The 23727-nt window shown below is 43.4% G+C and overlaps 1 protein-coding gene across 7 annotated transcripts in view; it reads left to right on the top strand.

Annotated features, from left to right (window-relative positions):
• The window catches only part of FBXW7 (F-box and WD repeat domain containing 7), a 173484-nt gene that overhangs the window by 130131 nt on the left and 19626 nt on the right, over positions 1 to 23727 (top strand). For 6 of the 7 annotated variants that reach the window (XR_010615641.1, XM_065692745.1, XM_065692754.1 and 3 more), the window contains 3 exons: positions 12467 to 12549; positions 15534 to 15675; positions 23125 to 23259. Coding sequence is in view for 6 of the 7 variants with exons in the window: in XM_065692745.1 (XP_065548817.1) it covers positions 12467 to 12549; positions 15534 to 15675; positions 23125 to 23259 (360 nt within the window). In the remaining variant the exon portion in view is untranslated. Of the gene's footprint in view, positions 1 to 9802; positions 10023 to 12466; positions 12550 to 15533; positions 15676 to 23124; positions 23260 to 23727 lie in introns of those variants that run through there. The other variant, XM_065692762.1, reaches the window with a different exon arrangement.

Below are 23727 nucleotides of genomic sequence, written 5' to 3'. Positions count from 1 at the left end.
CCCTTTTGACATGAAATTGCACAGCATAAGGTTAATGACAGTGGGTTAGCAAGGCTTCAAAGCATCTGGTGTGACCCTGGCATGCCTAGCATTCTTTTCTGCTGTGCAAAGGTTTGGCATCAATTCCCCTGTGGCGGAAAGAATGTTTTCAGGCGAAACCAGCTCATGCGGCTCTCCCAGGCCTCTGGAGAGGGTAGAGTTGTCATGGCAGTAAGTCATGAGGATTTGTGGAACATGAGTAAATCCCCTTCTTTGTGCTCTACTCGAGGCATGGGTTGTGGTGAGAAAAGGAAGCTGGATCAAGCAGGTATAATGTGTCATTGTCCCCTTTATAACCACTGCTGTCACTTCCCAGTAGGGCAGTGTGTGTGTCATGGAAAAATGACCATTTGTGTGTACCAGACACACCTGGGGCAGTGAAGAATATGTCCCACCAGGTGCTGAGCAGACTGACCTGCACTGGAGCACGCTGTAGCCAAAGGCAATGTTGGTGGAGCTGCATCTTCCCTTTAGTGGCCGCTTCCAGCTGCGCGGCAGATGTGGGAGGAGGAAAGCTAAATATTCTCTATGTGCTGCAGTCCAGACATCCTCCCTCCCCCTTGCTGATGCTTGGACAAAGTATAGAAAACGGCTTCCCCTGGATTCAAGGGAAGGAGAAAACATGGAAGAGGATGGAGAAGGAAAGGAGTAGTAAGGTGGGACAGTAAGTCTTGTTAGACTGAGATGCCATGGAGAGGACAGGAGGGAGGAAACTAAATGGAGAATTGCTGGGCCAGGAGACTGATAAAGGGAGCAGCGGGCAGAGGAGTGGAGGATCCTGCAGCTGGTGATTACAGAGAAGTGAGGAATAAGGAAGTGATGGGGGGAGCCCAGGAGATTGATGCACATTCAACAGAACATCCTGTTTCATTTTCTAGTGCTGTTGCACCAAGGATGGCATCCTGCTGTTCTCCTCACCACTGGTTACCTGCAGCAGTGGAGGCTTAGGCTGTACCATGCCACTGGCATGCTGAACAGCGAGTCACTGTGTTGCCAGATGATGGAGAGGGGGTTGGAACTAAATCCCCTTGACATTATAAAATTCTGCCAGGATGCCGTGCCTAAAATGTTCACAGGTTTGCCTTTGCAAACTTGATGCATGTGCACAAACGGGTAAAGATGTATCTTAAATGACAACCTCAGACACTCTTTTTTCCACAGAATCTGTCTCTTACTTAGTATGCACCATGCACAGGGCTGTCTTAGTAAGCAGCTTTTCAGGAGCAAAAGCATCTTACACCTGTCATTTCAAACTCCTTTGAATGCTTGGGTTTGTAACCTTTAATACTCTCCTTAGGTAACACAGGTGGGGAAAGGGATTTGACATTTTTAATAGTTTTTTTCTTTATATTGTTCCTAATTCCTTCTGGTATAATCTGCAATTCCAGGAATTCTTCTGTCTGTAGCCTAAAGGCTCACCATTAACCCCTTATCATTGTCATGTACCACAAGTGAGGGACAACAGCTATTTTGTAAATAGATTTCTGTAGACTATGCCAGATAAGTAAGCACTTCTCTTGGCAATCAAAATTAAACTGTCTCCAAAGAAAGTAAAAATGGAAAACTTGACAGAAAACAGGCAGTAGATACCAGTGCTCTATTTGTATTCCGTGCGAAGGATGGATGTTTTAGAAAGCCTTCCAAGTCCAAATAGACTTTTCGTTTTCTGTACAAAGGTGATTTCCCAACCTGCTTGTATTTAAGTGGAAACAGTTTGACCACTGGTGTTCAAAGGCAGAAATGCACGCTTCACCAATTTGGAAACATTCTCGTCAATATAAACAAAACCGACTCAGCTTTATGATTGAAATACTGTAAAAAAGAACTGATCCCCGTTAGGCTTGGGTTTGGTTTTGTTTCTTTCTTTGAGGTTGTGGTCAATATCTGTTGGTCAGCAAGAAGGGCTTGTGCTTTGTGCTGCTATGGCAGGATTTAATGAGAGTCTCAAGTGCATGGTTTTCTGACTTTATGGACTATATCACAGGCAGGATCTGTGAAGTTACTATAATAGGAATATAAGATAAAATTACTAGAAATGAAGCCCGGGGTGGTATTTTAGAAAGCAGCATGTAAACACCTAAAGAGTAAGGTGTGGACTGCTATCTTTGTATTGTCCCAGACTGAATACTCTGTGCCTAAAGCGGCATCTGGCTGCTGGTGCAGCAGCCCCTGCCCTTGGCTTCAGTGGTGTTTGGGGATATCCAGAAGAGCTGACCAAGGAGGAACCTGGCTGGGATGCATGGTGCTATCTGCCTCCACAGAGCAAGGGTGGGTGCCAGCGGGTTGGAGGGGCTGTTCCATGGGGCAGGGCGACACCAGGCTGGCTGGCCACAGCCACCACCTGCACAGCATCACTTGGGCTTGTGCAGGATGCAGCATGCAAGGTCATCTCTTGGGGGAAACTTGGGGAGGTGCTTTGGTGTCTGAAGCAACTGCTGCTGTGTCTCAGAAGCACGGCCCTGTTCAATGTGAACTTGAGTGATTAGCACAGCCATTACTGCATCTATAAATAGAATTCATCTTACAATATATTAAGTTTAATGATATAATAAATAGATTACAGTTAACTTTAATGGGAGCACAATGAATGGAGATGCAGTCCTTATGAAGATCTGCTGCCATTAGTGAATGTTTTGCAAGATGCATTATATGTAATACCACCTTCTTCCTTTGAAAAATGAATAATCTAACAATACTGAGGAGAAACAAAACAGAAAAGCAACTTGTAATGTTCCTGTTGCATGGAAAATGGTCAAGTACATGAAAGTGCATGTTGCATTAGCAACCTTAACTCTGCTCCTTATGAATATGCATTATGAAAAATGTTTATTATATGATAACATTGCTAGTTTTAAAACAAACCATACAGAATTTCTCTGTAGGAAGCTTGCATGTGGTTACTGTCACAGGGAATTGAAAGCAACGTGAAGCCTAGCTCCACTAATATTTTTATTTTCAATTTTCTTTAACAAAGAAAAGAAAATGCTTTAGGAAGAAAATATTTTTGATTGGGTTGAGGGGTTTCTTTCAGTGAAATAATATACAGTTCTAATGAGACAAGCTCCCTGGAGTTTTAACATGACATGTTTAAGGAAGGTTGACATTATACCCCCTGCCTGTGGTTCACCTTGTTGTGCTTGTTTTATGGTAAAACTTTAATATTTGAGCATCCATTTCCATTTGACAGAGACTTAAGTATGTTTGTCAATGCAAAGAAGTCTCTGTGTGGTAGTAATACGGCCCCAAAGGTTGGGAGGACAAAGCCTAAACCCCAGTTTGTTGCTATTTCAACTGAGGCTGTAGTTTGGCAAGCAATCAAGGTCCCTCTTCTGGGGGCTTGAGGAGGTTAAAAAGGCAAGCAGGCTGTACCTCTTGCTATGCCGTCATGGACATCTGCATGGCTCTTCAGTGGGTGAGATGGGGAATGTGAAGTGGCTGACAAGTAGCCTGGCGAAAAAGTCAGTTGCCAGCCCTGGCTGACCACACAGCCATACAGTGAAGGCTGTGGTAGCACACCTGAGAAGGTGACATAGTCATAGAAATAAATGGCCAAGGGCAGCCACAGGTGCAGGGACTGCCTAATCCAGGCCCTCCTCCCCCCCCACCCCGTAGTTGTGCTAACTTAAATGCACATCAAACTGTAGCGGAGAGAATGGTGCCTCTAGGTGTAAATAATGGGCTTACGCTCTCTGCATGGGACGCTCAGGTCACAGCTCTTCATACCTCTTTCTCAGTGGTGTAGCTGGCCCAGGAAGTTAGTGCCCTGCCTGTGAATTGCTCATTTGCTTCTGGCTCAGTTGTTTGTGATGGCATGGTGGAAAATGAAGCCACTAACTGGTTCTAAAAAAAATAACCCAAAGGGAGAAACTTAAAACCATTTCTCCTCACCTCACTTAATGAATCTGGTTCACAGAGCATTTCTATGGATGTTTGTTCCTGTAGAAATAAGGGCAAGAGCCATTCAGGGGTGGGAATGAGCAGGTGAGACTGGGACATCCTCAAGCTGGTGTTGCCACCAAGAAACAGTGTGTGGAACTGTCCTCTTCATATAAATGGGTGTGTGACAGCTTTGGCTGTACTTCAAAATAGCCTACGCATCAAAGCATATGTTGCAAGTTCTGTGCCCAACTACAGGCAACCAACAAAGAGGACAGGAAGTATGACCTTCAGAGGGGAGTTCTGCTCTGCTGGAGACATGGTGATGCCATATTATATTATTCCTGTCTTTGCAATCTCCCTGCTCTTAAAACAATTCAAAGCTTATTCTTAATATCCAGTGCTGAAGTCTGTAACATACACTTCATGTATAAATCCTTTTCGAACCTATTTTTGCAGCCATTGACTAGCACACTTTTAATATATTTTAAAACTTAATATTTTTTTAAGAAGGCAGATGTTAAAAGGAAGTTGTTTAATGTAAATCTCTGCTGCAGATCTATAACTTTAAAATCGGTGTTTGTAATCAGAATTCATACTATTCTAAAAAAAAATCAAGCTTTATTAAGAAATACGAATCTGATTTTTCAGTTGCTATCTATGCCATTACCTTCCCCGCAAAAGCAAATCTTAGGGGTATTTAGAATATTGTTTAACTACATTACCTTACTTTGCATGGAAATAATAGTAATGTGTGGGAAATTCCAGTTTGAGAGCAGTCTTCAAATGCTTTGCCAAGAAGCATTATGCAATTACTAAAACAATGCAGTAATACCTATCATGCTTTGTAGCACTTATTCTCCACTCAGGTAAGCTTTATCAGACTTATTCCAATTTATTGTAGTGCCAGTGTGTCCTTCCTTCCATAACAGTTCCTGTGGCTTTCCCTACTCCATCCCAAACCTTAAGTTTATCAATACTGCAAAAATGTGTCATTGATCAGGAAGCTGCTGATCAGTGTACACTGTAATGTGCAGGATTGTGTTTGACTTGTACTGCACAAGATCATAAGCCTGTATTTCTTTCTGTCACGATGTTGAAGGAAACATGGAGTGGCCCTTTGTAAGCCTGCTGCGGGCATTGTAAGCCAATTGAGTAGAAAATCCTCCATCTAAACTGCTTCCAAAGAGTAGCTCTTCCTTCATACTCGGAACGCAGCAGCTGATGGTCACAAACTGGTGCACTTAAATTTATTTCTTCCAGTCTGTTCTGTTACGTCGGTACTAATTCTATGTTCTGCACAAACCCAGTTACACCTGTGTGATAAAACAGCCTTAATGTCAGTGCCTAGCCCAAGCTGAACCAGGGGAAACCATGAGAACATGGGATTCCTTAGATCCCAGTGGGTCACTTCATCATCCATTCAGAAAGAAAAAGAAAGATCTTGACAATAACAGTGGTGCCCTTTTGTAGCAGAAAGGCCTGCCCTGCATTACTTTGGAACATGTTTAGCACTTGCTATCGTATGGCATTTTTTTCTCCTCTTCTAGGACTTTCTATACAGGTTAGACTCTAGCATCTGCCTTTCTCATCGACTGAATGAGGAACTTAGGCTTTTAAATGTAGGTGTGCTAAGCTAAGCTGTAGTTAAATGTCTAAAGCAGATGGCAGAAGTACCTCTCTGTGGGCCCAGATTCTTGCTTGAATGGGAGCATTTGGCAAATTAAATGAAGTATGTGGTTGGATGAAGAGGTCAAATGTAGAAGACAAAGCGTTGGCTGCTGCAGCTGCCCAAACTAGATTACCAAGCAGAAGGGAAGTGTTTAAAACCTAAATGGGCCTAAATTTCAGAAAGGGAAAAAGAAGTGTGACTGTTCTTCTCTGGCCATCTTCACTCTCTCCAGGGTAAGGCTTGCACAGCTAAGGATTTGGCCTCACTTGATTACAGTGTTTGGTTTCCCTGGTGGGAAAAAATGCAATCCTATTAGACAACACACAAAAATCCCTCTGAAATGTTTCTAAAGGAGTCAGTCTGCTAAACGTCTGCTAAATGTGCAGAGTACACAGAATCCCTTCTGGCACTGTCGTGAATGATGCATTTACCAATATTAATGGAGATACCAAACCATATTGCTCCACAGTTCCTCCTGCACACATTATGCTCCTAACACACATATGTGTATGTGAAATGCCAAATATGGTTTTTGCATTCTATGGTTTAACCACCAGTGTACTTCCAGAATGCTGACTTGCCATTACCACGGCCAGACCATCCTGTGATCTCTCAACTCCCAAACGCTTCTCCAGCTAAAAAAAACCCAAGAAAAATGTTGGTTTTTTGGTCTGTTGCACTGTAATCTCTGTTCTTCTGGGGATTATACAGCTCTGCGGGTGATTTCTGTAATTCATTCTAGTCTTTCATTAGAAGTAATAGACGGTCTTAATTACAGCAGGCCACATGACAAACTGGTAAAGGTGCTAGAAATGGTGCCAACAGGATAAGAATTGGATGGTGTGAATTTTTTTTAATTAAGAGCTGGCAGAACTGACGGGAAATGGGATTGGACTCCTGTCCACTGGAGAGTGTGTCATTTTGGTACAGGCGTTTTTGTAAATGTCATGAATTTCATGCTGGTTATGGTTTGAGAAACTTGAAAAATCATCTTCAGCTTAAAATAAAACCAACCTTTGAAGCTGAATGTATCAAATAAGGAAAGAAATAACAGCAATTTTTGATTCTTTCCTTTTCTCTTGGCATTGTGTTATCAGCTGTAGCGTTCCTCAGTGTACCCTGGTTTACTTCATACCATTAAGTATTCTTAGACCATATTAAGTTACTGCAATAAGGATTGTTGCAAATGTCAGTAGCAATGTAAATGATCATCTCTGCTACTTGCTGTGAGGCCCTCAAAAGCATCTGAGGGGCTGGGGTCTTATTCCCCCACCATTGTATTTTCCTGGAAGGCACAGGGTAAAGATGCTCAGCCTTCCCACGTTCGCCAGTTCCTCGCTACTTAAGTCATTTCTTACAATTGAGTGTTTGGTGTATTTGTGACACAACTGAACTTGAGGACAGGGAAGTCCTGAAAATGAGAGGAGAAAGCAAGCCTTTTCTAGACAGTAACAGTAACCTAACAGTAGGTGCCCTCAGCCTCTACTGCAGCAGGTTCCGCTCCAACTGTGGGGGGCCCAAGCTGTGGTTAGGCATTCTGGGGAAGAGCAGACACCCAGCTGGAGTGGTCTTGCAACTACCCAGATACCGTCAAACTTAGTTTCAGGTAGAGAGGATGCTTCTTTGTAGAGAATCAAAAGTGGTACCATGACAGAGGAAAAATACTAAGTAAGTGAGAGCCATATCCGTATCTGTATGGAATGTTTGTCTCTTGCTGTGAGAAAGGCAGACTGCTAGATAAAAGATGGTCACCGTTCAAATGTCAGAATCTGCCTGTGGTATCTGTTTCTAAAATAAGGTAAACCCCCAAACCTTTTGTGCCGAATAAGCACCTGGTATACCAAGTTTTCTCCTAGTAGCTAATGATTGTTTGGGTTACTACATGGGTCCTGACTGACTGAGGCAAAGAGATTAACAGTTAAGGCGGTGTTTTTCTACCATGGGAGAGTATCTGCCAATCATTATCAAAAGAGAAGGGATCGGCAATAGTAGTACTCTGAAAGAGAGGAAAACAGTAATTTCTAATTATTATTCAACTCATTGACTGCTTACTCCAAAGCACATTTTGTTCAAAAGCTAAATCTCACTATGCCATCAGGTTCCACTTGCCTTTGGGCTGGGGAGAGGATGATCCCTGAGGATTTCCTGCCCAGTGCCCACTGTGGTGCCGGAGGAAGGGTGCTTCCCCTCTGCGCTGAGTGCATTCACAGACTGGTGAAGGGGCAGAGAGAACTGTGAACATTACATTGCATTATGCATGCATGTGTATGAAGTATTTCGAAATCCCCCCAGCAGTAATGTTCAATTCTTTCTGATGATTTGCGTATTAATTTCCTTCCTGTGATTATTTAATGTGTATATGCAGCCCATGTAGGTTTTTTCCTTCCCTTTTGCATGTGATGCGCTAGCAAGGGAAGACAGTAATAGTCTCCAGGGATGTGCGGCTCTGTTCATATCTGAGGTATGAAGTCAACCCAAGACCATTTTGTTCTCATAAAATATACAGCACTGCAGTTTAATGGGTAATGGCATAAATGCCAAGATTTGACGGGCAGAAGCATTTTCACTGGGAGACAAGAGAGACTATGAGCACTCAGTGTTGGAGGGAGATCTGTAAAACCATATTTAAGCAGATCTTGCGTGCTATGGGGCTGGTGATTTTGCTTTATTTGAGTGTGCTAACAGCGGGCATGCTTAGCTATTATAAGGTAATAAGACGTATGAGTTGGGCTTTTTAAGTACAAACGGGAAGCTGACAGGTTTTACAGAAGGTAATTCCACTCCTTTGGATGTGTGTTCTTTTTCCTACTTTTGTTGTAATGCTCTGGGTGATAAAGATGGTTTCCCCTCAGGTTGACAGGAACTAACTACATGTTTGCTTCTGCTTGAGCACATCGGTCTCAAGGGCTGCTGAGCCACTCCAGTTCCCACTGCACCTGGGGAAAATCAGTGGGGAACGTGGCACCTCCGCATCATGTGCTGAGTATGGGTACGGGTATGCTCTGCTCTGCTCCTCACTTGGGCTTAAAGGCTCAAACTTTGTTGATGGGGAAAAGAAATACACACCGAGGAAATCTGCAGAAACTGGAGTCCCTTTGAGTTAAAAAAACCCCAGACCCAAACAAGCTGCCAGGCTGCTGTGCTGATTGCAGGTATCTGTCTGAGAGCCCAACCATATGTCAGGAACCACAGTGCCCTTGAATCAAACCGTAAGGGTGAATTGAACGGATTTGTTGATGCGCACAGAGTAGGAGACCGAAAGAGGAGCGTTACTTTAGCAAGTAATTACCCGGGGCTTTCCTTATGCTTGCACTGAAGCACAGGTGAGAACCCTGCACGGGATTTGAAGACCCGAGCTAAAATGGCTTGGTGTCGCCGGAGGGTTGGCTTTAACGGAGAGGGGAGCCAGCGTGCGCACAGCCGGCTCCAGGTGCGCGGGGAGAGGAGGGGAAGGGGAGGGAAGGCAGGCAGGGAGCCTGCCTCCCTGCCTGGGAAACCCGAGGGGAACCCGCTCCGCCGCCGCTTTGCTGTGCCTTTGGTATTTTAATGCGTATTATGTAATTGTTGGATGCGGGTCTTACACCTCTGCGGTCCTCCGGCCCCGTTTATGCCATTGTCTAGCCAACAGAGGGTAGTTCAGCATCTCCCCACATACACACCCCCTCCCCTGGTGGAACTGTATTTCAAATTACTCTAACACGACCCGCACTTCTGAAGGACTGATTTGCGTCCGTCCACGGAACGCATTCACCTAAGAGTCCAGCCAGGCACGCTGAGGGCGATGGTGTAATGATAATTAGTGGAAATGAGCTTGGTTTGCTCCCGCTTGGGAAACCGTGAAGCGTGTGCGGCACCGGGGGAATAGCGCGGGGGGTGTGTGGGGGACAGGTCTCGATCTCGGACGGGAAAAAAGGGGGGCTGGGGGGGTAAAGGGAGGGAAGGGTAACCCCAACTCACGGAGCGCTATTTTTATCCTCCACCCCCATCTTCACCCACCCGTTCCCCGGGGTGGGGTGGGGTGGGGCGGGCACGGCCGCCGGGGCCGCGGCTCCCTCCCGGCCGCGCAGCCCGCAGTGCCGCGCCGCCGCTGCGGAGGGAGGCGGAGAAGGGAGGGAGGGACGGACGGGGGGCGGGAGGAGGGAGGGAGGGAGGCGGGCAGCGAGGGAGGGAGGGAGGACGGGCGGGCGGGCAGGGGGAGCCGGGCTCCGCACGGCGCAGGCAGGGCAGGGCCGAGCAGAGCCGGGCCGAGCCGCGCCGCCGCCGCCCGCCGTGCCCGAGCATGTCGGCGCGGGAGGCGGTGACCTACCTGCCGGAGAAGGGGCTGTACTGCCAGCGCCTGCCCGGCCGCCGGGCCCGCGGCGCACCGCAGCCGCGCAAGGGGAAGCGCGCCGACACCATGGGCTTCTACGGCACCCTCAAGATGATCTTCTACAAAGTGAGTGGCTGCCCACCCATCCGCCCCGGCTGCGCGCCCGCGGAAGCAGGGAGGGAGAGAGGGGCGGGGGCTGCGGGGGGGGCGCATCTCCCGCGGTGCCACTCCGCGCCGGCGGAGACGTGCGGCGGGCGCGGGGCTGAGGCTGCGGTGTGCGGCCGGGGAGAGCTGCCAGCGCTCGGCGGCGGGTGGCGATGCGGAATACGGAATACAGTTCGCTGCCCTCTCAGTGTTTTTTGATACGCTGCAATCTCAGTTATTCCGATAAATAAACGCTGTCTGAAGGAGCGGTGTTTCCCACAGACACATTAAATAGTGACGGGGGTGCTCGCTCCGCGGTTTCTGGTTTTCGGTTCCACAGACACCTTGGCAATGTCTAAATCTTGTCACCAGACGTCTCTGCTGTAGAGAAAGTTTTATCTTCTTCGTGTGGTAAACGGCATTTTTGACCGTGTATTTACTTAGCGCGTTCTGAGATGCTGGAAGTCTGGCGGTGCAGTGGATCCCATGAGAAAGTTCCCTGAAATACCTGAAAAAAGCCCCAAACCAACCGAAAGAAAAGGGCGAAATCATTGTTAGGCAGTGGAATAGGAAACTGCATATTGTTTATTCTGCTACCGCACAAGAGTAAATCCCTACAGCTGCTCACTCTGCTTGCTGCAGGCTTTGTACTTCTTATTTTAAGGTGTGCTTTTGGGAAACTGCATCTCCCTCTTGTGAGAAGCAGAAGAGGGATACGATGATGATAATCTCTCAGGAGGGCAGGCTGGAAATAAGTATTTCCATTGAACAAGAAAAATCCTGTCCGAGAAGTCTATCACGAGATCTGAAATTCATGCTCAAACATCATATTTATGCTCCCAGTAATTTTGGTGGCTCGCTTGCTTAGCCCGGCGATGAAAGATGATATCCAGTTATTTTTCAGGGATGCTCACATCTGGTTTTCCTGGGGGAAGCGCCGGGGGCTGCTCTTCCTGGGGCGTGGGAAGCTGGGAGGGTGAGGTTGGTGGTGGTTCAGCAGCGCTCAGAGCGGTTCTGGCTGAATGCTGCTCGGGTGAAATGCTGTGGAGTGTCCCATGCGGGGCATGGGCAGGGAGGCACAGCCACAAGGCAAGCTACTCTGGCTGCCTTGTAGCTGCTACGGTGAAAATGAGACCAGTTAGTCCTAGTTAGCTTTCCTTTGTAATCGCTAATGAGGCGAAACACGAGATCTTCAGTGTCTGTTTCTTGGGAAAACCATAAAGGGGTTTTAAAAGTAAAAAAAGAGAAAAAAATCACAACGGAAGTATGTGGACCAGAGCTTTAGTGAATCCTGTTGGGATTTTGGTGGTTTGTTTTTAGGTAGGTAGGTTGGTACAGTAAATGGTTAAAGAGCTATGGTATAGCATAGCATTTAAAAGGATCAAATCAGTTGTGTCAGAAGGATGCCAACTTTTAAACTGTGTCTTAAAGATGAGATTTCGGAAAAAGGGAGCAAATGGTCAAACTAAAGTCTGAATTGTCATACGAGTGCTTCATGTATTCTGCAGCTCACAGTTGTAAACAGCAGCAGGCATTCTTCTGCTGGCTGAAGTGTTTTGGGGTAGCACGTCTTAAAAAAAGAAAACCAACAAACCCTCAGGAATCGCATTTGGCACACGTATGTCTCGCCGAGTCCAAGAGCCTGTGGTTAAAGATTACCCAAATATGTAGAAAGTAATCTTTATGTGTCTGACTGCATAAATACGGCTTTCACTGCTCTCCATCTCTTTGGTAATTTCTGCAGACTGGCTTTCCCTTTTAGCAGCTGCCCTGCTCATTATTTCGGTTTGATCAGATCTAATTGCGGGTGACATTCAGGACCGAGGCGCAGTGGGTTTCATTCTTAGCCTTCTTGTAGAAACGTCGGTTAATCTGTCAGGCAGGTTTAGAAATGTTTTCCAGATACAACTTTAAGAGAGACAAGAGAAAAAACTGGATTTGGTGGGGTTTGTTTGTTTGTTTCAGGCCCCAAAATGAATATTTGGTTTAGAATGCAGACAGGCTGCCTCAAATTTAACCATTTCCATGAGAGACTTAGCAATGAACCTGAACACAAAGAATGGAGAGGTTTGGTTGAGTTCTTTCCATCCCTTTCCAGGAGAACACAGAAAGAACAGCTTAGTAAATAAACCAGCACAGAGTTCTGCATGCTTTCTCACATTTGAAATTTGAATATAAATGTAATTCCAATAGATTTTGGACACTAAACCAGCAGTAACATATACATGCACTGTATAGAAGATGTATCGAATACTGTTGAAGCTAGGAACTAAAATGTTGCTTTAAATCATCTTCTGAGTGTCAACTTTGTTGAAATTTGATATTGAAGTAAAAGGTAAAAATGGATTAATGTTACAGAAGTGGTTGTAAGTAAAGCTGGTCATATCACTAAATCTGTGTTATTACTCTTTTCCTTCACCTTACAGATGAAGAGAAAGTTGGACCATGGCTCCGAGGTCCGGTCTTTCTCTCTGGGAAAGAAACCCTGCAAAGTCTCAGAATACACAAGGTAATTAAATGCAACACGAGATCACCGGATCCTGATTCTTGCGTATATCCTGTCTTTCCAATTGCTAAGCCTGATTCATGGCTCTCTTAATGTTAAAGCACTGTACAGCAAAGAAGTGGTGGTATCAGCATCCATATATTGCTTAGTTAATTTAAATGACATGAACTGAAGATGAGTTTTAATGAAGTAGCCAGACTTGCATTTCTTCAGTTGAGGTTTGTGTTTCATTCTAAATATAGCATACCCATTTACTCGGAGACTTTTTTGAGGGCTGAAGCATTCCTGGGAATAAAATCAATCAGATTTTTAAAAAGGCACATAATGATAAACCCTTAGACTATTACAAACTGTGATCAAATGTATCACTTTGCTATGGTAACAGGAATGAGAGAATGGAAATTTATGTAGGCAGAGCAGACCATCTGATCTTAACAGGAACACACACGTACTTGTTATCCGCAGTATTAAAGCATCAGGGGTTCTAGTTTGCTTCCTTACTACTCCTGAATAGTACCAGATCACACAAACAACTGCTGCTGTTCCGGTTAGATGCTTTGTGGGGTAGAGCACTCCTAAACGTGAGCAGCAGGGCCCTGGGTGCACACCTTAAAACTGCAGTTCTGACTGTAGAGTTGCCATAACAATCGTGCTCGGGTGTGACGCTGCTTCCCAGCCTGTTTGAGTTCACACCATCTTACGTTTTTAACCTGTAAGAAGCATCAGCCCTCCCACAAGCATTACACATGCATCCCCAAACTGTCTGGGGATGTTACTTCTGAACATGCAGTAGTAGCGCACAGTCACTGATGGCTCTTCAAAAGTAGTTTGTGTTTTATTTCTTCCTTTAAGAGGTTTGTCAGGTGATGAGTGAAAAGTTGTTACTGTGGGGAAGCAGGTTCCAGGGTTGCTTTTCACATATGTAAATGCTGCAGTAGAGGAAAAGAGGTGGTGCCTTGCTGCTGAGAAGCACGTGTTGCAGCTTCCACGTCCCCCTCGAGTCTCAAGTTGGTAGCTTCTCCGAGTTTCTAAATCAGTCTGCTGGAAGAACACTCTTGTTGGCCACCGGTTCTTCAGGTGACAGATCATTCTCTGCACTCCCACAAGAATGAACAGTTCAGCAACAAAGGAAGTGTGCGTTTTGTCAAGTGTATCTGTCAGATTCAGAGGAACCGCTGGACTTGTCCAGCTTCTACAGGAACCTGGGTGACTGTTTCAGGGGCATGAAAACATACAGAAAAAATAAAGCACAAACAGAAAATCTTGTGGTTTAATCTCAGGTCAAGGAAAGGGGTTTTTAGATCCTGGTTTTGACTGAGAACAGCAGAAATTGAAGTGTAACTGTTCTGCTGGGGCAGGCTTAAGGCTACATACCGCGCTGATCCAATATAAGTCAATTTTAAGAGCCTTATTTTGGACCTTAAGTGATAGCACCTGCACAAAGATACAGCATCTCTGTACAGGTGCTGAGAATGAGTAAGCTGGAAACCCAGATTTTATTTTAAGAATACTTTCAAATTAATGTGGTTTGGACTTTGAGCCATTATTGGCATAAAAGAATCTTTAAATAACATCCAGTCCTCTCTCTTTTAAACTGCTTGGTTATGTTTTCTTCAAATAGCATTTAGGCAAATGATGTAGTTCTTGTACCTGCTTGTTTTCCATATTCCCTAGGATCAGACACTCTTTAAAACTGGTTAGCCTGATGAACTTTCTTTGCATGTAACAGGGAAAGCCGGTAAACAAATGTCATTGAGAGGATCCTTCATCTGTGAAACAGTATTTTTGTATCGGCTCCTGTTTCTGTTATTACTCAGGAAAATCAGCAGCTAAAAATAAGCCTGTTCAAACCAATCTTTGCTTTACCACTCTGGGTAAAGGCTAGGACATGCTGTGATTGTCCTTCAGAACAAGGAAGAGTAGAGCGAAATATTGGTAGAGTATGCTGAGATAAATATTAAAATGAACTTGCCTTGCATCGTTTGAAGCTATTTCTGTAGCCACTGAGAAGTCAGTAAAGCCCTGAAGCTTACATCTGCTTAAAAGCTGGATTTATCACACACAAAAGCAAAAGGTTTGTTGGAGTCCCACATTGTATTTAGAATTTTCCTGCTTGTGCAAACGCCACTGGAGTTTTCCCATCTCCTGCGAGGGAGCACAACTTTGATGGGCTGTGAATGGGGTGCTTTACGTTATGTAAAAAAAAAATAGAAAACCCAGTCAGCCTTATTTCTTCAGACTCCTACAATAGCAGCTTAATCCCAGCTCTTCTGAAAGCTCCATCCCGTCTGAATGAGCTGGTTTTTAACATGTCAGAGTGAAAACATCAGACTGTAATTCAGAGAGCACCTTTGGCTCCTTTTCCCTTTTCACCCCCCCCCCTTTAATTCCTGTGTCATTCCATCAACATGCAAACTTTATAAGACTGCATAGAGTATTTCAAAGCCCAGTTCCAAACCACTCAGCCACTAGAACTGCTTGATATTACTAGTTCTTTGTCAACAAATGAAGAGCTAAAAACAGATACTTTTTTACCTCTTTGGTTATGAAGCAGCACTAGCACATTTTACATACAGCTGAGACTGAACTCTTGGCTTTGCTACATCACCATAAACATCAGAAGGCACCAGCACAGCTCAAAAGAAAAGGGAATACTCTGGCAAGGAAAGGAATATGCAGATCTGCATCTTCAGAGGCAACCTGCTGACCAATTAACAGAGTGGTAATTTTTCAGCCTTCAGAGGTGGTCCCCGTTTTCCCCCCAGCTGGAGGATTAGCACTGCAGTGATAGAAACTGATTTATGAAGGTGAGGGATCTGACCTCATGAGTGACCAGCAGAACCATTTTTCATGTTGCTCCTTTTGCATGAATTTGAAAGAGTTTTAAGGAATAGCTGCAAATTCGGTGCTGGATCTTTTTTGTTCTTCAGGAGGCTTCTAAATCTTCAGTAACGTTTTACATGTGACTGTCACTGTTTGTATTGTAGTACTACGGGGCTGGTGCCATGCTCTGCCACACCTACTACTTTTGGGGACCTGAGGGCAGCCAATGGCCAGGGGCAGCAGCGTCGACGCATTACATCTGTGCAGCCACCGACGGGCCTTCAGGAATGGCTGAAAATGTTTCAGGTAACCCGTGCTTAGAGAAATGAACACCTGGAGCAGCTTGTCTCCATGATTTAAGTGAGAGGTTGCTTCAGTAGAGCTAGATTCCTCATCCATTCCAGAATATCTCTGTCATTGATTTTGTGGACTCTTGCTAAAACAAATGGGCACCAACTTTTGAGGAATTGTTGTTCCCTGTTTCAGGTAGTTACTCTAGAGACACACAAAAAATAACTACTTTTTCTGGCTTCTTAATAAAATAACCCTTCCTGTTTGATGCTTTTGCATCTTCTGCAAAGTTTGTCCAACATGTAATGGCTGCCTCCATGGCCTCAAGCTAAGCTTTAGCACATGGTTTGCTTCAGTGCAGGTATAGCACTAAATTTGTCACAAGTCTGGTGCCTTCTGAGGACAGAAATAAAACTTTAGCAAAAATAGATGAAAAGGAAACTCAGTGTGTATTTTTACTGATCTTTGTATATAGAACACAGTGTCAGCGAGCACACACATATGCAGCTGAAGGGAGCAGCAAAAGAGGTTTTCTGTATCTTGCCAACAACCTTCAGCAATGCCTAAAACATAATCTTACAAAAGAAGAGGTGTGAAGGACAGTGCTATGGACCACTTGGCAACAGGTTGAAACTGAAATCTGTGTGGACACCGATCTGGTAGCATCTAAGCCACTTTCGTGTGTGTTAATACAAACACAGCTCAGAGCAGGCCTCTGCTCCTGTTCTGTAACCTGTACTCTGGAGATCTCTTTACTGCACAGTTTTGCTCTTGTGTTCTTAAGAAGCAGGGATAAGTCCTAGTCATTGATTTGAGAAATGGAAATATTATGTCTTCCTATCATGATTAATAAACTGTTACTTCTAAAAACGTTTTCAGAAGGACTAACTAATACAGGCATTGTTTCAATTACTTTATCAGGTAAAGATAGAAGCAATATTGTAGATCCAGTAGCGAGCATACAATTTAGCAGGCAGAAGCGTGCTTTTGGCTTGATTTATGCTGCCACAGAATACCACTGATCTCAATCACTGTCAGTTCTGAACATTAAAATAATAATGCAAAACTCCTTCATTCTTTATTTTTACACATCCTTCTTAAAACAGTAGAAGTTTGGAATTAAGATATTCTTGTACACATCATTCAGTTTCTTAAGAATATTCACATGCAGTTATTATGCTGTATCTTTTTTGGGACTGTTCATGTAAATACGTCTTTTTAACCCCTAAGAATCCTGTTTGAATAGTATTTTGTGTATATGATGTTAATACTACATTGTATTTTAACATTTTGTAGCATTACCACCTTTGTACTAGCAAAAGCTATTTTTAGCTGCAGTAGTTATCTGCAATGTACAATGTGTATCTTCTTGCATAGGATTGCTAGTTATCAATAGATACATATTTTTTAAACAAAGATTATGAAAGGTTGAAATGTTTTGAGGGAGTGGTGCCAACAAACTCAACAGTAAAAGCAATGCTATTGGCTGTTTGGTCAGGATAAGGAAAAGATGTCTATAAGCCCATGGAAATTCTGCCTATAGTTCAGTTATTATTATTTTAGGGTCCTAAACTTGGGGTCAGTAATGCAGAAACCATGCTTTAATAAATACATGATAAGCTACTTTTGACTTTTCAAAATACTTGGTTGCAGTACTAAGTGCCTAGATGCTGATCCTTACTCGAGAGAGAGGCCTTTCTCATAACTGGAGATCACTGGGTAGCACCTACTGATCACTTCTGTCACTGGCAGTTTCTGTTGTATTCACAGAAGAGAGTCCCTTACTTCAGAACCAAAAGCTTTCGGAGTCACGTAGCTGTACCTCAGTGTTACATCTGCTTGCCTAATGCCAAGCCACCTCATTTTCTATGTGCTTATTTTCCACGTGAGTTTTATGAAAGGGGCAAGTCTTAAACAGTCAGAAGATAAAAGCACATTATTAAAGTAAGGGAGGTTGCTCTGCCCAAGGGGCAGAATTAAATAGCAAATGTAGAATCTTCCTTGCAATACAGAGTTTTTCCTGTAGAGAAACAGAAACGGGAGCGCTTTCTTCATTGTGTACTGTATGCCAGCTAAGGCTGCTTAATAGCACCATGTTATTTTATGTGAAAGTATATTTCCAATTAATTTTAAAGTTACATTTCCATGGGGCACGGTAGCTGGGCATGCACTTTTTCAAGGTAGAACTGTCCTCTGGCACAGAAGGTGGCAGGAACAAGTGATACTCAGTTATTTGTAGGTCTCCTACCTGTACGCTGGCCTTCAATCATTCTGTGCTACCTTTTATAATTAAAAAGCAAGACCACTGTTCAAATATTAAGAAAACCTCAGATGGCCTTGAAGGGGGTTTTAGAAATTCAGCTTTTATGTGTTAAATTTATCTTTTGCTGTTCTAAGACTTTCATTTTTAAAGTGACAGAAAACTAATGCAGAAACGGTTGAAAGCATAGTTGCGCCGTCCCTTTAAAAATGAAGACATCTATTGATTTCAATGAAGTGTTAGTCTGGAAAGAAAAATAGAAAAGCATTTTAATAGGTTCAAACCATTTAATTTCTTAAAGGCCTATTTATTTTTAATGTTTCGCAGTGGCTCTTGGCTGCAGGTCTTTTAATATCCACTAGAAGATCTTTTAAACTCGGTGCCCAAGTGTGTCTTTAACAAGAGCTCTTCTTTTATGAGGAATTGTATTTTATTTGAAGCAGGATATATTTTTTTTTTAAATCACCAACTTTCTTGCCATAAGGGGAAAAAAACCTCAGCTGCATGCTAAGCTCAGTCAGAGATAGTACTGCTTTAAATATAATAAGTTCTCTCTCCATTCTTCCTACTCCACATACTTAGAGTGTTGGGTTTTATTTAAGTAATGTGAGAAAAAAATGTGTTTCTTGGAATATTGCTGTTGAAAAGCTGTTCCATACACAACAACTACAGGCAATCAGTTTGAGTAACTGGTAAATGCTATTATTTTACCTACAATTGGAAGCATTCTTTTTCTTAGCAGTTTAGATAGTATCAAAAATGCTTTTGCCATTTCTGTCTGGCAAGAGTACCGGTCCTTGCTTTTACAGAAGTAGTTGGCTAAGCCACCTAAATTCAAATTGCTTCCCATTCTCCATTCCTGTTCCAAAGGTGCTCATCAATGCATAAATGTGCAACTGAGGAGTCCACCTCTTAGGTGAAGCAGGCAGAAAGATTGTGTCATAACCAGCATTGCCATGTTTGCTCTTTTGTATCTCATGGTGGGGCCAGGTGAAGGGTTTGGTGTTTCTGCACAGCTTCCCTGCATAGAATGGGAGAGATCCACACTACAGCTACGTACCTCTTGTGGCTGTATCACCATTAACAGTTTATTTCAGAGGAGCTGTGCAGACTTAAAAGAGATCTCCTTATTTCCCATTGCTTTAGGTCTCAGGGCAGTTTTCATACAAGCAAACTAGACTTTGAGAAGAAAAGCTATATTGTCCAACCCATAGTTTGGACAGATGGGTCTGAACCAGTCACTGCCTTCTGAAGACAGGTTCACATCGCATGTGGTGCGGGTGTTAAGCCCAGGGGCTAGACTGAGGTCATAGAGATGGGTTGATGGGGGGGCTTCAGCACCAGCTGCTCCCAAACCTCCCCTGTTGTGACAGACTGCTTGCTGATGTAGATGATGCTTCTTTCAGTGGGTTTTGCTTGTGTGCTGTTTCTGCCTGGACTGAGATACCTTTAAGGTGGAGGATGGCAGGGTTCTCAGTAACTGATCCAAGAGTTGGGCAGAGGCAGCCTCCAGAAGAGGTAATGTGTAATGACAGACCTCCATTGACAGAACTCAGTAATGGAGAACAGCACCCTGCAATGAAACCCTTTAGAATAGGTGTTCTAAATATACCTATCGTAGAAAAAGCATGTAATTGCTACAAACTGTAATTCTGCAAACTGGAGCTAGCAAATGAGAGATGTGCGATAGGAAAGCATAGGTCATGGAAGAGTGGAGGTGCAGAAAGAGGAGGTAATGAAGGGCAGGTGGCACATCAGACTGGAGGGATGAGGTGGAAGTTGCAGAAGCAGCAAAATTGTTGTTCATATTGATAATAAAGTTTTGCATGCCTGAAAGGAAAGGAAGGCTTTTTTAAGCATAATAGCAAAGGGTAAAAGAAAGGGATGGGTAGTGCCATGGTTGCAGCAACTGCACAATGGAACCAAGAAGTGGTATGGACCAGCCAAACAGCCTTGCAAAGTAAACACCTCCCTGAATAAACGTGAGGGAAGAGGAATACGTGCCTCAGAAGCGTCTGGTCATCTGCAATGTTTGAAACCTCGCAGACTGCTTCGCACGCATTTGTTATCTTTTTTTCCTCTTCCACAGCCTTCATTCACTGTCGTTTCTCATCGAAGCCACAGAGCCGTTTCTTGCCCTCTCTGCTCCATGTGCTAGATGCGTATTTTTTTCTGCAGACGGATCAAGCCGTGGGGCCCAGAAACAGTAATTTACTAGTCCTGCCTTCGTTAACACAAACAGTTGTGTTCATCTGGCAAGGCTTCATCCCAATTTTCCATGCCAAGCATTTCCCTCAGAGACCCCTTACCAAGTGTAGCTGGAGGTTTGTTTGCTTAAGTGAAAGACTAAGGGGACAGTGTCCTAGAGAAAACGTTTTGTAGCAGCTGATTGTTTAGAAAGAGCCTTAGGAAGCTGCCTGTAGCCATCCCCTAATGATGAATGGACAGATGAAAGAGGATACTGCTTTTATTCATTAGCATCTCTTCCCCATTTTTGAATATTTTCCTTTTTCTGTTCAGATTAGATCTATATTTTATGTTAAACCCAGAAATGTCCAAGTTTAAGAGAGCTACAGATGAAGATAGCACACGGTGAAATTGTTAATCAATAACGTGCTCATAACTGTGAGCAGTGTTCACCACAGCAAAAAACAACGCTCTTCAGGTTGAGTTGTTCTAATTTAATAAATGTCGCTGCGTATAAATTAAGGGAAGACTGACCTTGGAAATTTGTATTACAAGGAAGTAGCACAGGTATTACTTTCCCTTTTTTTTAATTCTCTTAAATTCAAACACAGTTGACAGATGAGATTATAGATCGCAAACGTTTGTACCTAGCACCAGCTAAGCTCTGGGTTAATGAAACAAACAGCAGTGGGAAAGTTGGTGAGATAAACAGTTCCTCATTCATGATTTATGGAGAGCCGCTCTGTGAGGCAAATGTTTGTTGAAAGAAATTTATAATAAAAGCTGTTTATAACAGCACTGCAGCAGTTTACGCTGAGACATTCTTGTTCCTTTTTAATATTCTGAGGTACTGGGTATGAAGGAAAACCCTCATCTCAGATGGTGACAGTCTGCACACACACGGTGGGGAATATTTGCTTGCCCACTTAGACCATTTTACAGTTGCCAGTAGTGTGTGAAAAGGCTCAGGCCATAGGAACTTCCTTCCCCTTCCATTCCTCTGTTAGGGTGGGCTATAGGGTGGCTGTATCTGCCACGCTTTTGCTGTAGAACGGGAGTGCGTAGCTACGCGCTCCCTTCTCGCTCACAGGCATCCCAGCAGGTGCTTGCTCTGTCATTAGGGTAGCTCAAAGCTGCTTTCACTGCCCTGGTGGAACGGGATCACCTGCTTGAGCAAGTCCAGAGAAGGGCTGTGCAGCTGATCCAAGGGCTGGAGCACCACTCGTGTGAAGGCAGGCTGAGAGTTGGGCTTGTTCAGCCTGGAAAAGAAGAGGCTCCAGGGAGACCTTGTACTTAAAGGGGGCCTGTAAGAATGCTGGAGAGAGACATTTTACAAGGGCATGGAGTGACAGGACAAGTGGGAATGACTTTAAACTGACAGAGGAGAGATCTAGATTAGATATAAGGAAGAAATTCTTCCCTGTGAGGTTGGTGAGACACTGGCACAGGTTGCCCAGAGAGGCTGTGGCTGCCCCATCCCTGGTAGTGTTCAAGGCCAGGTTGGATGGGCCTTTAGGCAGTCTGGTCAGGTGGAAGGTGTCCCTGCCCATGGCAGGGGGTTGGGACTGGATGAGCTTTAAGGCGCATTCCAACTCTAACCACTGTATGATTCTGTGAAAGTCAGGTGGATCATCATGTGTGTAAATGACACTTTCCCTGACGTTCAAAGGATTTTGTCATTCTAATTAGAAAGGATGCAACATGAGGATGTTCCTACATAAGTAAAGCTGGGTATTTATCTGCTTGGTGTTTGCTTTCAAAAATTCCGCCTTTTCCTTCACTTGCCTCGTGTTCTGCAGAAACTTCACAGTATACAAACATTGTAGTATTGTGGAGACCGGATTTGATTGTCAGAATCAAAGCCAGAGAGCAGAAATTTAGAGCATAAGCAACAAAGGTCCTGAGATACATGGCAGATTAATATGGAACTCTTAATTGTAAGGTATCTTGCCTTCTTTCTTTTTCATTTCAGTTAGCCTCTTACCATAACTACAATATCATTTGTATGTGCTAATTTACTTGTAAATGTCACTCTAGAAGACATGCAAGACTATGAATGTGAATCTGCTCTCAAAAAACGTTATGTCTCATTTTCTCTCTAAGGCTTTATTCATGCTCTAATTCTGTTGCTCCATCACTTAGTGGGGGCTGTTGTTTTTTCCTGTAGAAATTGTTTTTTTTCTTTAAATCGCTTTCCCATAGCAAATCAAAACTCTTTGATGAGCACAGATGAGTTTAAGACTTGCTTTTCATATATGCAGTATATTCAGTTATTAATTCTTTTCTACAAATGCTGCTGCTGATCTGCTCTGCTCTCAGATGAGTGCCTTATTAACATCTTCATGTTTTATGGTGCCCATTAGTAAAAATGTGAAGTAAGAAAATTACCAATCGAAATTCCCTGTTTATTCAAGTGTAAATTGATACTTACAAAATACACGTTGGTTTATAGCCAGGATTCTGAAATTACAGCATTGTCACTTAGGGACATAGCATAGTAATGAGCAGGCAGTAAGCTAATGCACTTCTACAGGAAGTTTCTTTTTCCTGTCTTTTCATTTAAAGTTTTTGGTCTGCCAGCTGAAACAGAAAGGTTAGAAGTTGTCATCTCACTCAGTGCACAGTGGAGAGATGGAAAGGGAACGCATTCTGTTGCAACCCCTTCACTGTCAGTAATGTGTGTGTAGATTTCATCAACTTCAAAAGAAGCTTAATTAATTTAATTATTATTATTAAATATTATTATCTGTTTAATTGCTAATCTGTATGTGTGTGTGTAACAAATCCTTTCTTAGCTTATGAATCAATGTAGTAATTTTGAATATTCCTTGTTGATGAGCTTCTCATTTTTATGTAATTAACATGAGCATTTATCTTCCTGGCTTTTTATATGCTTGTCTATAGGTCGATGAGGAAACTTAACTTGCCTTATTGGCAAAGTGACAGCACTTACTGATATAAACCAAACAAGTGTGTTAAACTGACCTTACTGTTTCTTTCTTACTTTTTCTTTGCAGAGCTGGAGTGGACCAGAGAAATTACTTGCTTTAGATGAACTCATTGATAGTTGTGAACCAACACAAGTAAAACACATGATGCAAGTGATAGAGCCCCAGTTTCAAAGAGACTTCATTTCCTTGCTCCCAAAAGAGGTGAGACATACAGTTTCATGCTGGACAATACAGTGCATCAGCTGCCACCTTTTAAAAACTTCCTTGCTAAATACAGCACTCAGATTTGCCAGTGTAGTGATGTAAACTGGTGTTACACATCCATAGTTTGGTACACTGTCGTAACATGGTTACTGTAATTTCAGATGACCATACCTTTACCTCTTGATAGGCATTCAGATACCTGGAAATGCCATATAACCTGGAAATACCTTTGAACAAAATCCCAGTAGCTTTAAAAATACCTCTGTATCTTAATTGGGTTGACAGAACTAAATCTGTTAGTGCATGCGCACACAGACATTTCCTCTGGATGCAAGGCCTTTTGCACATTGTTCTGTAAGTGTGTTACTGTTTAATGCTTTAAGTGATGGGTGGGGGTTTTGTTAATATTATCTTTACTTTTATTTTTAAACAAGCTGAGCCCTGAAATCCCTACCAAAAACCCAA

This window comes from Lathamus discolor, chromosome 1 (assembly GCF_037157495.1).
Source record: "Lathamus discolor isolate bLatDis1 chromosome 1, bLatDis1.hap1, whole genome shotgun sequence".
NCBI lineage: Eukaryota > Metazoa > Chordata > Aves > Psittaciformes > Psittacidae > Lathamus > Lathamus discolor.
The sequence above is the reverse complement of the archived record's forward strand: the minus strand, read 5'-3'. Positions and strand labels throughout refer to the sequence as shown.